The sequence below is a fragment of the Heptranchias perlo genome, chromosome 21, assembly GCF_035084215.1.
Source record: "Heptranchias perlo isolate sHepPer1 chromosome 21, sHepPer1.hap1, whole genome shotgun sequence".
Lineage (NCBI taxonomy): Eukaryota > Metazoa > Chordata > Chondrichthyes > Hexanchiformes > Hexanchidae > Heptranchias > Heptranchias perlo.
In genome coordinates, this window is record NC_090345.1 from 33806600 (window position 1) to 33823489 (window position 16890).

Here is a 16890-nt window from a genome sequence, read left to right on the forward strand (position 1 = left end):
TTCATGACTGGGAGTCAGGTTGTGTCAGAGTGTTAACATCAGGGGGCCAATTTTCTTCTTGCAACTGCCCCATTTACGCCTAAATGTGGGGCAGGAGCTAGTCCAAAACTGCAAAACAAACTGAATTGCCGACTTACTGCTAGAGGTCCGCGCCATTCCAATTTTCAGGCGGATTTAAGTGGTCAGAGCTTTCACCAAAAACAGGCAGCATCCTCATCAATATGTACAAATCGGGGTCAAATGCCGTTGTCAGGACCCCAACGCCATTTTGCCTGTATTTGTGTTTCTATCGCCAGTTCCCTTTTGTTTGGGATGTATTATCATGTAAATAAACCTCTCTTTTCTAAAAGAGCAAAATATACCTTTCCACAGTTGCAGGAGAAGAGCTGTTATTTACTGTAGGATAAAGTTTTATTTTCTTTAAAACATTATTCTTCAGTAATGTCACAGCAGGAGGGAGAGGGAGAAAAGGTTTAACATAAAAAGCAAACAATCTTGTTTTAGAAATATATAATGTATATGGAAAAGAATCTGTTTGACTAAGTGAATATTTATATGAAAACTCACATGAAAAATGAAGTTAATGACAATGTGTGGGGTCAAAGGTCACAGAAGAGAGACTGAGTGCCAGCATGGTATGGCAAGAAATTCTGCAAATTTGGTATCTGTTACATGCAGCAGATTTGCAGTCATTTTGCATAAAAGGACCTGGAGTTAGTGAAAATGCAAGTTTGTGAGCAATTTAATAAATCACTTGCTCCAGCAAAATCACTTGACCTATTTATAACAGTTTCCATTATTATATCATTTCTATTTCTTAGGTATACATTGCTAATGTTGTAATGTGTACATCGATGGAGGAATCATTAATGTACAATATGTCAGTCAATTAGCTTAAACAAAAGCTGAAACAAAGCGTACTTTTGAAATGTATCTCATAAATTCGAAAAGAAAAGCAACAAAACTGTAATTGTGATTGTACACTTCCACCCATTGTTTTTGAAAGCTGAGGCTGTGCTTTTATTCTTATTCATTGTCCAGCTACCGTCTCAACCATTTGCATCCATATATCATTTTATCAGTGTGTGAAGAGATGAAGGGTTATTTTCACAGCATCTGATGACATCCTTTCTGATTAGATTGATAGACAACATCTACAGAATATGATGGATGCAATGTCTACTTAAACACTAAAGATAAGACACTGTACCCCCCAAAAGGGATAGTTTCCTAATTGCACCCAATGAACTGGCTGAGAAATAATAGAGGATATGCTTTGCAGGTTTATCCACCAGCTATTATTGGGTATTGAACAGACAAGCACAGTAATTAGGCTAGACATCTTAATGACTACAAACCGTTAGGGACGAGCAAAACAGCTGTTTCAACCTTACAATTTGATTTGAATCCAGGTGAATACTTGTCTTGGCTGCAAATTAATTGTCAGATTTATGTTTCTTGACACAATTCTTTTTAAGTCCGGTTGGAAATTTGTCTTGGCTCAAAATTCATTGCTAGGTTTACGTTTCCTGACAAAGTGAACAATCAGCAATTTCTTGTAACCAATGCAACTCAAATCAGTACGTCTGCTTGGAGCCTAGTCAAGTTATGTTGAGATGGGCTAGACATTTTAGCCTGTTACTCAGGAAATGTTGTGTGCAATTGTACAATTGATCGTTTATAAAGCTGTTGTCCAGAACTGTCCTTGACGACAATAGATTTAAAACAATATACTTAAATGCTTAATTAAACTGCTTTATTCTGCCTTTTTATCTCACTCAGGCCCTAGTTATTTATTGAATTCAGAATAAGCAAGTGAAAAATACTACAATAATAGTACGTGAAAATTTATCAGGTGCTGAGGCCTTAGGCTTACTCAGCCTTTGATGCACACAGCACACTATAACGTGGGGAAGAAGTGCAGACATTCGGAAAAGTTGATAAACAGCCCCAGAAAAGCTGACCCAGCTCCAAAATGCAACATACAACTGAAATCAGCCCTGAATATAGGCCTGTGACTGAGGCCATTGCTTCAAGATGACTGAAAAAGTTCAATTCCTTTTTGCTACATTGGATATCAGGATTTTTTTTTAGTATTTTGAATTAGATTGTTTTTCCTGAAAACTAAAACCCAGTGACAGTTACAGTGGGAGTGAAGAGGGATATAAATTTGTCATGACTTAAGCTGGAAAGTAAGGAAGAAAAGAATAATTGGGAGAGTGAATAAGATGTGAATCGTCACAGATGTGGTGTAATGCAACTACTTGAGAATAGTATACAGAATAGTATACAGATGTGGTGTAATGCAATTACTTGAGAATAGTATACAGAAGTGCATCACTCTGGAAAGAAAACCTTCAATAACTTGTTTAACGTTTTGTTACAAATGGAATAAATGCTGTTCGGCGCCACTGTTATAGTTACCAGTTCAACAGTGTTGCCACATATGAGGTGAAATTAAACAGTACAATCTCACTTACACTGCTAGCTAATGCTTGCTCTGGTTTTCTCCAATCCCGGAATGTCATTGCGCACATACGTTCACCCTTCTTACAGGCGCAAGTCTGCCATCCAGTTTTTTTAAGTAGATTGGGGAGTGGAGGTTTGCCATTTGGTTTTACAACACTAAGTAGACCAACTGTACCATACACAGTGTGAATAGACTCCAATATGGTCCTGCAAAAGCAAAGGGTCTAATTATTCATTCACATCCCAGTTCTAGTTGTTAAACTGTAGCACAACACAACCGATATTTGGACCCCATATTTTTGAGTTTCTGATCTAAAGCAGTACAGAGGCATTGGGTTCAATTTTTGGACGTCCGAGACGGTGGGTTCGTGGCTCCGAAAATCGGGGATTCCCGGGGCGGGTCCGGAGCCCGGCTCCAACCCGCCCACTTCCGGGTTCCCTAGTGACGCGCTTAGATGTGCGCGCAGCCCCCGCATGCGGGACTCCCACCGGCAATTAAAGCTGGCGGGATCCCACTTAAACCAATTAATTAGATAGTTCAGGTCGTTTGCAGACTTGATTTGTAGGATATTTTAGGAGGGGTGGGATTTTCATCCAAATTGAGCGTGTTTCCCGTACTGGGGGAAACACTCCCAGTTCAAATGGACGTGTTGCAGCCATCAGCCTGTGGCAGCTGCAAAGGTCCATTTGACAGGTGGTGGGGGGGGAGACCCTCACTCATTGCAGGAGGCCGCTCTGTCACTTTGGACAAAGTTTGGCCTCCGCCACCCTCCTCCTAACAATAAAATTCAAAAACTTGCAACCTCAACCCCGGTGTGCAGACACATTTACCTACATTGCGGACCCCCTCAAACATACATCTTCCGGTTGGGGGCTGCCATAGCTGCAGTCATGACCTCCTCGGAGGACGAGCAGCATCAACAGCCTCGCCAGCTACGCCGTCCACCTCTGACACGTGGAGCTCCATACTACAGTGCTGTGACACATCCACCTGCACAGCAGGAGGGAGGGCAACTGCAGAGAGAGATGCATCGCAGAGGGCACTACCCTCGCCACAGGGTCTACAGACCGAGGCTCAGCTTCCTGGACCTCTCTGAGCAGCAGTGCACACAGAGGCTCAGAGTCACTCGACATGTGGTCGTGGACATCTGCAGCCTCTTTCATGCCGAGCTGCTCCCGGCTGGCCCGAGCATCATCTTCTTACCTGTCGCTGTCAAAGTCACCATTGCCCTCAACAACTTCTCCCCCGCATCCTTCCAGGGTGCCACCGGGGACATCGCCGACATCTCTCAGTCATCTGCACAAAAGAGCCCTGCAAATACACCTACACCAACTCTGCAGTGACACAATGGGTGGCATCAGTTGTGGGTCTTCATGGTGATCCTCAGGAAAGGGCATTATTGCACAAACCAGACAAGATTTGCAAAGACGCGGCAGTAGTGGTGACAATATAATATGTAATGTGAGTTGATCAGAAATCAAATATAAGTAAAAATCATGACAAACCCTCAAACACCTTTGTGCATCCCCTTCATGCTCACGACACGTTTGCCTTACGCTTCCTACTACACATACATGATGCATGCCCTGTGGCTGCAGCACAGGTAGTGGCAGGTTGGGTGAGGCTGACCGTGAAAGAGATGCATCAAAGGGTGAGTATGAGCCGGAGCCATGAGACTGTATGAGGATTGGGTTGAGTGGTAGTGGTGGGATGAGTACTGGAGAGGTGAGTAAGTGCAGGTAAGATGAGGATAAGCTTTGAGTGGGCGTGAGGAGTGATGTGATAGAATAGTGTTGGCGGTGCAGAAGGAGGTGTGGGGTGGGGGACCGAGTGTAGGGGAATGAGTAAGTGTACTCACTTTGGCTGACCTACTTAGGTCATTGCAGCGCCTCCTGCACTGTATGCAGGTGCGTGATATGTTGGTGGTGCTGGTGACCTCCTCTGCCACCTCGAGCCAGGCCTTCGTGGTGGCAGAGGCAGGCCACTTCCTCCCGTCCGCCGGGGAGAAGATCTCTGTCCTCCTCCTCCTCACCCCATCCAGTAGGACCTCGAGTGATGCATCATTAAATCTGGGAGAACCTTCCCTCTGGGCTGCTCCATGCTGTAATCTTGGCTCCTTTCTGCAGCATCAGTCAGTGGAGGACTGCCCCTTTAAATCGGGTTCCTCCAGCCGACAGCCTATGATGCGGCTGCGCAGTCCGCCCGCTGCACAGCTTTCCAGCGCGAAACCCAGAAGCCAAGGTAAGTGGCTTCAATTAGGCTGCGATCACGTGCGGAGCACCCAGAATTCACTGGGCGCATTACCCACATGCCCAGTCGACCCCCCGCTGCCAACCCGCCTCCCTCCTAAAATCGAGCCTATTAATTCTAAATAAGCTGGTGACATTCTGGAACTATAACTCCAAATTGATGACAGATTTGCACCAATAAAGCAATTATCCATTGTAATAAACAGGTTTCTATGTACAATTTTCATTTGGGGTAGATAAAATATTCTTCATGCTTTGGTGGAAATGCTAATTATGAACTTCCAATCATTAATATGAACTTCCATTCTATGAGATTTACACTGCAACAGATGCCAGTGTAATAGTGTTTGCATGCACACAGAGAAAGGGACATTAATGGAACAATTGTTTTAACCTACTCAAAGCTCAAAAACTTCAGTGGAAGAAAATTATGGCTACATTATGTCAAAGGCAGTTTTCTTCAGGTGGCTATAGATAAGATAAAGGAGAGTCAGACATACAAGGAAAGTTCGTTTGCAGGTCATGTACCAGAATACTATCTGCCATCAATATTTAATGCGAGCAACGTACATCAGATGAACATTTAACCCTAAACTGGCCTAGAGTCTTCCTAAAGTGCATCCTCCTAAATGGGGTTCTGGAGGCATGACCCCCAGGAAATTTTAATATTTGACACTTCTTGGTGTATTAGCCACTGTTTACTGTGATTCTGCATTTGAAGCCAAAGAAAATTATTTTGGAATGGTCTGACATATCAGGTTGACTCTGAACAATTTATCTAAGCTGGAACATTGCATGTAGGGCCTTTTACACACTTACTCTCATTAAAGAGGCCTATCAGACTTTTCCCAGGGTTTTGGACAGGCCACAAATCTTGGATGCAGAACATGGATAATGCTGTTGAACAGTCCCAATTTTTGTGGTTGTGTCATCACAAAATTAGAAAATGGAACTCCTGGTTCCTTAAATGTTCCTAAGCAGTGAGAGCTAGTTCTGGTACTTCAGCATAAAACCAGGAATGCATGAAATACACAAAAGGGTCAAAAGGTAAAGCATTCAGAGTCTGGTTTATATTCGTTAGGCTTTGAATAGTACGCATTGCTATATGTCTTTGTTTTGCACACAGCAAGGTCCCACAAACAGCAATAAGATAAATGACCAGATCATCTGTTTTTTAGTGACATTGCTTGAGGGACAAATATTCACCAGGACACCAGGCAGAATTTCCCTGCTATTTTTCGAATAGTGCCATTGGTCCTTTTATGTCCACGTGAGAAGGCAAATGAGGTCTTGGTTTAACATCTCATCCAAATGACGAAAGGGGTGTTATGTGAGTGCATCTCAATTTTGAAGGTTGTATTTTAGGGTGGGACCTGTTTCTGCTGGGTTTAGGCCTAGTTTTCATTCTGCTGAAATCTCCAGTTCACATTGGAGAGATTGCTTCGTCCACCTGCCCCTTTACTAGTGTACACATGCAAATGAGATGGATGGCAATAGGCATTGGAATCCCCGTCATTTCCAGCCCCATTAGAAATCATTGCTGTCGGTGTCATTTATGAGGAGTTAAAAGGGGTGTAACCTTATCAGGAGCAGATCTGCCCGGCAGAAGTGATCCATTTAAAGGTGTTCATTCCCTGGACAACTTTTGTCCATATCTCAGACGTGCCTGTATATTTTGGGAAGTTTTTCTTTGCTTTGTGGAGCTGCTGAGCTGCGATTCACACTGCCTGACTAAGGGAGTCTGCGATCACTAGCACTTTTTCCACTCCGACCCACAGTAAGGGACATTATAGAGTAGCATAGGTTTCTCTATAGGGATTCTCTTCTTTGCGATCTTGGTGGAAGAGGAGGTGAAGGAGGAGGAGCAGAACAGAAGAGAGCAAAGGAGAGCGTGGCAGCATCAAAAGAGGATGAGGACAACCCGCTATTACCTCCACAGGGAGTCTATAGAGCCCCGGAGCTCTTATAAGGGACTGAGTGAAGCATTACACCTTTGTCAACTTCAATCACTAAGGAAGAACTGGATGAACTATGCCACGTTCTCCACGATGCAGCCCAGGTCAAGTAACTGAACAGGTCTGCCAATGGCTGTCAAAATCAATACAACTGTCAAATTTATGCCACTAGCTCCTTTCAAGCTGCAAGATAGGACTTCTCCAAATTTAGCCAAAGTGCGGTCTAGATCTTCATATTACATGTCACCGATTCCATCTTCAGGAGAGCTGGGGAATTCATCCATTTTGGGTTGACTGCTAGGCAGTAGCATGACAGGGTTATGCAGTTCTATCGTGTTGATGGATTCCTCAGAATTCAGAGGGCAACAGATGGCATCCACATTGGCTTGTGGTCGCCTACTGTAGACCCATTGAATTTCTTGGACGGAAAGTGATTCCACTTCCTCACTTCAAATAGTCTGTGACCAATTACAACAAATCCTGCAAGTCCCAGTTCTACCCAGGGATTACAGTGAAGTGTTGGATTGGGTTCTGGGAGACAAGGCAAACCCTTTGCTTCCATGGCTCATGATCACACTTTGACTTCCAAACTTACCAACAGAATATCACTACAACGAGGTCCATTTAACTGCTAGCGTGGTCATCAAGAGGACTATAGGGATTCTGATGGCATGGCTTCCCTGTCTTGATAGATCTGGAGGGGCATTCCAGTACACACCTGAGCAGGTCTCTTGAATTGTGGTTGCTTCCTGTGCCCTTCAGAACTTTGCTATTCAGAAAGCAGAGGAGGTGAAGTCCCGAGAGACTGGCAGGATGTGCAAATAGGGAGCAGATGCAGTTCAATACAGAAAAATGTGAAGTAATTCATTTGGGAAATTAGAGTAAGTAAAGGGAATACATACTAAATAGTAAGATTTTGAAGGGAATAGAAGAGCAGAGGAACCTTAGTGTGAGATACACAAGTCATTAAATATGGCAGTGCAAGTAGATAAGGCCATAAAAAGGGAAGACTGAATCCGTGGTTTTGTTCCTAGAATATAAAAGCAAAGGAGCTAATATTGAACTCATAACACCTTAAGCTGCAGTGCATAGAATCATAGAATGGTTACAGCACAGAAGGAGGCCATTCGGCCTGTCAAGCCCATGCCAGCTCTCTGCAAGAGCAATCCAGCTAGTTCCACTCCCCCGCCCTTTCCCCATACCCCTGCACATTTTTTCCCTTCAAGTACTTATCCAATTCCTTTTTGAAAGCCACGATTGAATCAGCCTCCACCACCCTTTCAGGCAGTGCATTCCAGATCATATCCACTTGCTGCATAAAAAAGTTTTTCCTCATGTTGCCTCTGGCTCTTTTGCCAATCACCTTAAATCTATGTCCTCTGGTTCTCGACCCTTCCGCCAATGGGAACAATTTCGTTCTACCTACTCTGTTTAGATCCTTCATGATTTTGAACACTTCTATCAAATCTCCTCTCAACCTTCTCTGCTCTAAGGAGAACAACCCCAGCTTCTCCAGTCTATCCACGTAATTGATGTCCCGCATCCCTGAAACTATTCTAGTAAATCTTTTCTGCACCCTCTCTAAGGCCTTCACATCCTTCCTAAAGTGCGGTGCCCAGAATTGGACACAATACTCCAGTGGCGGCCGAACCAGTGTTTTATAAAAGTTCATCATAACCTTCTTGCTTTTGTAATCAATACCTCTATTTATAATACCCAGCATCCAATATGCCTTTTTAACTGCTTTCCCAACCTGCCCTGCCACCTTCAATGACCTGTGCACATATATCCCTAGGTCTCTCTGTTCCTGCACCCCCTTTAGAATTGTATCCTTTAGTTTATATTGCCTCTCCTTGTTCTTCCTACCAAAATGTATCATTTAGCACTTCTCTGCATTAAATTTCATCTGCCACGTGTCTGCCAATTCCACCAGCCTGTCTATGTCCCCTTGATGTCTATTACTACCCTCCTCACTGTTTACTACACTTCCAAGTTTTGTGTCATCTGCAAATTTTGAAATTGTGCCCTGTACACCCAAGTCCAAGTCATTAATATATATCAAGAAAAGTAGTGGTCCTGGTACCGATCCCTGAGAAACACCACTGTACACCTGTGGCAGTTGGAGTATTGCTTACAGTCTTGGTCACCCCATTATCAGGAAGACAAATACAAAGTGAATGCATAGGTTTAGTAGGATGCTACCAGAGATGATGGGTTATAGTTACGAAGAGACTTGAGAAGTTAGGGTTTCTTTGCATTAGAGCTGAGAAGGTTAAGGGCTGAGCTGATAGAGATCTTCAGGATAATGCAGGGTCATGAGAAGGTAAAAAGTGACAGATTGTTTTCACGGCTCGGCGAAGGTAATTACAAGAGGAAATAAAAGGAAGCGTAAAGAAATTTCTCTATACAGAGGGTCGTTGAAACGTGCAATTCTATGGCACAAAGCATTGTGGTAGCAGAGCCCATAAATTATTTTAATAGGGAATTAAACAGCTTATTGGCAAAATAGAATATTCAGGTGTATGGAGATTTAGGCAAGAGAGCAGGCTAGATAGCTTATATGGAGAACAACACTATTGCAGACTTGATGGGCTGATTGGCCTGTTTCTGTGCTAATTGTATGAGAGAAGGGGAGATTTAATAGAGGTGTTTAAAATTATGAGGGGTTTTGATAGAGTAGATAAGGAGAAATTGTTTCCAGCGACAGGAGAGTTGGTAACCAGAGGACACAGATGTAAAATAATTGGCAAAAAAGCCAGGGGTGAGATGCGGAGAATTTTTTTTTAAAGTTAATATGATCTGGAATGCACTGCTTGAAAGGGCAGTGGAAGCAGATTCAATAGTAACTTTCAAAAGGGAATTGGATCGCTACTTAGAAAGGAAAAATTTACAGAGCTATGGGGTAAGAGTAGGGGAGTGGGACTAATTCCTAGCTCTTTCAGTGAGCTGGCACAGGCACAATGGGCCAAATGGCATCCTTCTGTGCTGTATGATTCGATGAATAATGTTTGTAACAACTCAGAATTTTGCCATTGAGATGAGATTACAGGTATATGCGCATGAGGCACGTGATGTGATATAAGTGTAGTTGCTGCCGTTTCGATTGACTTTAACTTCAGATGTTAATAGGTAAGCACAGTTGGCATAACAGATGTTGGGTACTTAAAGGTTATTTGTTAATATAGTGCTTGTGTGATTGTCTCAGTTTATGATGTTTTAGGGAAATAAGTTACAAATTAGCTACCTGAAATCTTGTTTTCTGTTTTGCAGAGTTTAGCTGCTCCTAAAGGCCAATTGCCAGGGCCCCTAGTATTCTGCAGTTCCACAGATTTTTTTCCTCTGTGAGGAAATCTCCACAGAATTTATCCTTAACGACAGAATTTCTTTCCCATGCAAGAAGAAAAAGGTTGGCCACAGGCCAATAATTTTTGATATGCAACATCTTTGCACCGCTTGCATTGCAGCTACAACCTGCATGTGGCCAAACTTTTTTAAAACTTAAATTCATAACCAAATTGAACTCTTTAAAGACAGCTGTGAGCCTATGGCCCTGATTTTAACTCACACCGGCTGGCAGAAATCAGTTGGGGGTTGGGGGGGTGGGGCAGTTAAAATGAGAGGAATGACCTCCCCCCGGTGATCCTGCTGCCTTCCCATCGGGTCACGATATTAACCTGCTCTTTTGATCAGGTGACCACGACACCCGTCGGATCCTCTTAAAATATGCAGAGTGGGTCCCGATGATGTTAATTTTAGTCAGAGGCCTGAGCAGGGGAACAGTGACGGTTTCCCCATCAGGCTAGACCTGTCGGGAGAGAGATCGTGGGCCAGAAGAGGCCCACGCAGGTAAGGTTTCAATTTTTAATTTAGCTTTCCTTGTGGGCGACAAGGAGCACGAGTGCTCCTCCAGGCGCCCGCGAGGAAGCCCCGGGCCTCCCTTACCTCGAACTTCCCCTGCCCCTCGCCTTCCACCCGCTCCCCCCCACAACCACTTTCCTGACTGTCGGGAACTGATCCCGTGGGTTCAAAGCTCTGGCCTCCCTCCTGCAATCTTCCACTCCCACTCGTCAGCCAGGTGGTGCTTCTAGCCGGATACGGGCAGGACTCTGATGAAAGTTAAGGTAATGATGTCCCCTGACTCCCTAGATGGCGACTCACACGTGCACCCCCGACCTCCCCCCCTTTTAAAATCAGGGCCTATGTTTCTCTTTTCTAACATTAAAAGTTCTATTGGCCGTAGAAGGCAAGTGGTCAGAGCCCTGTGCCTGCTATTAATTACATGCATGCAGAGCTCTGCTTTCCTGTGAGTGGAGATCAGTGCAAGCAGGGCAGTATAACTCAGAGCTGTCAACTCGGAGCAGTCAAAGCAGATGCTGGTGTCCAATGATTCCTGCAGGATAACTGCAGCATCAGCTGCATGACTACTGCAGAAACGTCTATTTATTAATGCTTTTTATTTTTTTATATATAATGCCAGTTGATCTTCCTTGACATTTACATGGACATCTTTAAATTTATTTCACCACGGTTGACGACTTTTACTTTATCTTACCTAATTTTATTTTATAACGATTTTTCTTCCATTGGTAAGAAAACAATAAATTTTATTTCAGGATTTTCACAATCAATTCTAAATTTTCCCTCGTCGTTTCTTCTCCAATAGTCACAGCTGTTTATGTCTTTTTTAATATCAATATTTCACTAGGACATAAAGCTTGGATGCATAATATGTGAAATGCATATAAATTGTGATTGGATCTAAGCCGCAGCACCTTATGAAATTTCAATTGTCCTTTCACATGTGCCCCATCTGAAGTTAGAGTGTATTTATTACGATAGAAACGAATGCAGCTGACAGGTTTTGAATTAGGGTTCATTTAACTAGGCTACATTGCAAGAGTGGGAATCAGAGGTCAGGGAATTATTTTCAACAGCCTATTATGCTGCTCATTGCTGAGTGCACCCAGGTTATATGACCCTGGCTGCGCAGGGTGATGGATGGTAGAATCAGAGTCTGCCATCCTGGTGGAACTAGATAAGAAAAACCAGGACACTGGAGAAGCAGTTGCAGGTCAAAGGAGGCCAATGGGAGCTGAATGGAGCCCAGGTCGGAGAACAGAGGTCTGCGAGGGGTTGCTAGGGAAGGGAAACAAAGATGTCTGGAAGCTGTTGGAACCTGTATGGGTGAGAGAGAGAGAAACTGGGAAAACTGTAGTATGTAAAGGATTGGGGCCTCAGGTCTGGAGGGGCTGGGGTACTAGGGCCTGGAGTTAAAATGTGAGAAGGAGCGGCAGTGCAGGGCTGCTGGGGTTTGGCAGCAATTGAGGTTCCTTTGGTCTGACATCACTGTGAAGGTTTCTTTGGTCTGACATCACTGTGAAGGGGAAACCTGGGGTTTAGTAGAACCCTCTCCACCACAATCTGCCAAAACCCAGGACCATCTCCAGTGCAGCTAAGTACCATATTCTCACCTTTAAAACTGGCTATATATATATATATATATATATACCCCTATTGTTATAAAACAATAAATCCTCATTGACTCATTGTGGGTAACAACATGGGCTATCTATATGGATAGAGAGACAGAGATATATATGTTTTTATTTTGTTGGAATGAAACAGTATGTAATGGATTGGCATAACAATTCTTAATCATGCACTTCTTCACTTAAACAGCAACAAAATTTCAGTGTAGCCCGGTAATTTCAGATTATCAATATCTTAGACTAACTGTCCATCACTTAGATGACAAGCTATCACTTAGACTAAGTGGAGAAGTTCAGTTACCTCCATGAAGAACTTCACTGTAACAGTAAGGAGGAAGGTTCTCTGTTTATGACCAGTTTATGCCCGCTGAAGGCCCTTTTGGAGGGAGAGATCCCAGTAGTGGGCACACATCCCTCTCCTCAGGCCCCATTCATTAACCTTTCTTAGGTCTCATCTTAGTCCAAGACCTAAAGTAGAATTTTGTTTCAGATCTTCTGGGCACTTCAGCCCCCTTTAAACCTGGCTCTTCCTTCTGGTACTGCCAGTGTCCCACGGGTATCCTGCTGTATTTCCCTGAGCAACAGTGATGGGTTCCTTCTTTGTGGTGGGTGTCCGGCCAAGAGCCCACCCTGCATAACTAACTCAGGAAAATGGTTCATGGTGGAGTCAAGGCAGAGAGCGGAATTCCTGCCCTGACCCATCTCAGAGGAAAATCTAGCCCAAAGAGTAATTTTTACATCTGTTTTCCCAGGCAGTGTTGTGGAAGGATGTATTTTGTGTTTGCCAGCAGTTGTGGTGGAGAGAAACTTCAATATTTGTTGTTGGTCCAAGGAGACATGAAGTACCTGACAGGTTTAGTTTTGGATCTTTAGATCTGAACGTGAAACCAAATCTACTTGCTGGCTGATGCTGCCACTCTGTTCTTGAATAGTGTCATCTGGCAAATATTCTGATCCAGAAGTGCTTCACTACTTGTAATACAGTTTATGAAATACTTACCTACTTAAAATGCACCGCAGGACTCCTCTTTGACTAAGGCCATTGATTTACTTTTATCTATATTTTACATCTGCATCTGTTACTACTTGGGCATGACCAAGTTTGACCAAGTGTGATGTATGTGATATGTTTTTCATTTATGTTGTGAATCAATGGTTGATCTAAAAACAGAAAGCAGAAGTATTTCTTTCCATGGTAAGGCCTGTACTCCAGGGAGTTTTATGATAAATTACTTTGAGTCTAAACACACCTGTGTTCATTCAACTGACCTTTACATTTGTTTTTTCTGCAATCTCTCAATTGGCCTATATTTTTTAAAGTTTGTATTGTTCTAAATCTAAACGGTCCAGGTTGTAGCCAATAATGGCTGGATTGTTTAAGCATTCACTGAGGAGTGATGTTGATATTCAGTGATAAAGTGTTTGCAAGAAAATAGATGACACTATTTTATGCCACTTATGAGAAATATCTCTATAGTTCTTGGGTACACTCATATTATCATTAAAATATTATTTTTATATTTTATATCTGTGGTATAAATAGTATCTGTCATGGCCAGCAGTTTCTACATTAGTGAGTCTGCTCATAATCCATTTGCAGCATTATACTTGTGAGCCATCTTGTCAGTCACATTAGTGGAGATGTTCAACTTATCTCACTGCTGTTTACATTGTATTGTCCTTATCTATTGCATCATAGTATTATAGTAGGTACAGCACAGGAGGAGGCTATTCAGCCCATCATGCCAATGCTGGCTCTTGAAAGAGCTAACCATTTCGTCCCATTCCCCTGCTCTTTCCCCGTAGCCCTGTAAATTTTTTCCCTTCAAATGTTTATCCAATTCCCTTTTGAAAGTTACTATTGAATCTGCTTCCACCACCTTTTCAGGCAGTGTATTCCAGATCATTACAACTCGCCGCGTAAAAAAATGTTTCCTTGTGTCGCCTCTGGCTCTTATGCCAATCACCTTAAATCTGTCTTCTGGTTATCAACCCTTCTGCCACTGGAAACAGTTTCTCCTTATTTACTCTGTCAAAACCATTCATGATTTTGAACACCTCTATCAAATCTCCCCTTAACCTTCTCTATTCTAAGAAGAACAACCCCAGCTTCTTCAGTCTCCCCACATAACTGAAGTCCATCATCCCTGGTACCATTCTAGTAAATCTCTTCTGCACACTCTCTAAGGCCTTGACATCCTTCCTGGAGCGTGGTGCCCAGAATTGAACACAATACTCCAGTTGAGGCCTAACCAGTGTTTTATAAAGTTTTAGCATAACTTCCTTGCTTTTGTACTCTATACCTCTATTAATAAAGCCCATGACCCCATATACTTTTTTAACAGCCTTCTCCACTTGTCCTGCCACCTTCAAAGAATTGTGTATGTGCACCCCCAAGTCTCTCTGTTCCTGCACCCCCTTTAAATTTCTACCATTATTGCCTCTCCTCATTCTTCCTACCAAAATATATCACTTCACACTTCTCTGTGTTAAATTTCATCTACCACGTGTCTGCCCATTTCACCAGTCTGTCTATGTCCTCCTGAAGATGGAAAATGCCATTATTACACTGATGCAACAGGAGGCGTTCCTCGGGGATTAAAATTATGGCATATTCTTTAGGCAATTTATAGGAGTTTTGCATCTGAGTATATTTTACATGATCTGGGAATGCCTAATATTGGGTGCAAAAAGTAGAGTTTTTTTCATTCCTCACAACTGACATCCCTCACCTTGATTATCCTAGGACTACTCACCAACAAATACAAATTATAAATGTTTTAAAAATGCATTTTGTGGAAATTATTGAAGCTCTATAACCTAACCATTAAAGTTGCTTTTACTCAGTATATTAACATTATTACTCACAGCCATAGTGATCTCCAGTGGTACTTTTAGAAAGTCACACTTCTAAAGCAAATATTTTTAAGTATTTGAAAAATATTATTGTGAAAATTATGGCAGACTTGTAAGAAAGAGTCACCGTTTTAATATCCCTGTAAGACACTCCAGTTCAAGTGCATGAATAGTGGGGTTGAAAGGCAGAATTCCCATATGATCAGGATATTTCAAGAGAAGTGCATGGATAGAGGTGGAATTTTGATTTCATGATACAATGAATGACAAGCATTTGGAATGCAGCTTTGTCTTAATTGAATTTCGGGCAGACCAAATCACAAGTCATATTTCGGTGTCATGGACATGAACCAAAGAGAAAATATAAAGTTAAAACTAGTAGAAGCCAAAGATCCAAATATTCATTTAAGATACGATATCTGTGCTAAGGATTATTGGCTATAATAATTAAATGTATCAGTGAACAAGGCATGGCTTGAGTTCCGTGATCTGTGACTGACTAAATACTGGTGAAGTCCTTCAAGCATATAGCTAATGATCATATGACTACAGGGAACGCGAGGTAGTATTGAGACAATGTTAAGAAAACTTTCTAAAAGTTTCTGGCTATGAGATGTCACTTGTCGCCCACACAAACTGAAAGACGTCTGATACAACACATCTGTGGGCTTCTTCTTTGACTGACCTTCTGATAGCAGCTGCCTTCTGATACACAGATGAAGATAATCGGCGAAGGTTAATTATGTTTTCCTGAGCAGAGAAGATGGAAACGTTTAGTAAACTTGCTCAGAATCAGAGAATAAGGTGAGAGTTCAGGTTCTTGATAAGAAATGAGTCATAAAAGTTGAAGTATTTAGCAGATATATATATAGGTGGAAACTTTGGGGCTAGGTAGTAATTTTGTTAGTGGATTAAGTAAGAATAGCAGAAAAGAAGAAGTTCACTAACAAATTAAGCCATAATAACTGCTGATTCTATTTGTGAACCATTGGCAGTGAACAGCTTTCAAAGATCCTTTTGTTCTTCTAGTTTGAAGTGCAGAGTGAATTCTGGCTATGTGAATCATTTGTAATTGCAAACGGTTATAAAACTAAGTAAGTGCACATGTGACAATGTGAAATGATATAACAATCTAAAAGTTCCATTCTTTTTTAAACAGTTAATAACTAAATCTGTGTTAGTTAATGGTATTAACCTTTGTAATGCGGCTTAGGTTTGTAAAAACACCCAATGCTTAAGTGTGGTGAATCTGTACATAGTTATTGAACCATTGAAGTCAATGGAAATGGCAATCAGGAGAGGTGTATAACGGGTGGCTGAATCGATATTTATCGTTTTACGCTATCGCCCAAAGTCAAAATGACCCCCTATGCCTTTAAATCAGATTTGTGCACAGATTGGAATTCCAGTGTATGTGCAAGATGTGTGACATTGATGCCAGAACCTACAGCAAAACCCATTAAATGGGACCATGACCCACATAAAATTTTATTTGATCTCATGGCCCTCAGCATTGTACCTAAAGCTATTGTAACTGCAAGACACGACATGGAATCAGTTTTGGTGAGGGGTGGATCAGCTTTGTTATTAGGATAATTGGGCTGGAATTTGCTGGAGCAGGGCATCTCCCAGTTAGTAAGACTTTTTCCTGCACCCTTCAGCTCAAAAACATTTTGCCCTGTATGTTGCTGGAAGTTGGAACTGATAACGGCGCAGCGAAGGCAACGTGGCATCTGGGATCAACGGGACAAACAGTGTATCTCCTTAACTAATGAGATTTAACAATTGAGAAATAAACAGAGGAAGGACTGAGAAGGAGGGTGAATTAGAGTGGGTGAATTTAATGTCAGATCAGGTACAGAAAGAGAAAT

General features: G+C 42.3%; 1 protein-coding gene across 6 annotated transcripts in view; it reads left to right on the plus strand.

Annotated features, from left to right (window-relative positions):
- blnk (B cell linker) overlaps positions 1-16890 on the plus strand; it is a 161865-nt gene that overhangs the window by 69187 nt on the left and 75788 nt on the right. For 2 of the 6 annotated variants that reach the window (XM_068002430.1, XM_068002432.1), the window contains exon 1: positions 15574-15823. The exons of the other annotated variants lie outside the window; for them this stretch is intronic. In XM_068002430.1, coding sequence (XP_067858531.1) covers positions 15783-15823 — 41 coding nt within the window. In that variant the 5' untranslated portion in view covers positions 15574-15782. Of the gene's footprint in view, positions 1-15573; positions 15824-16890 lie in introns of those variants that run through there. 6 annotated transcript variants of the gene reach the window in all.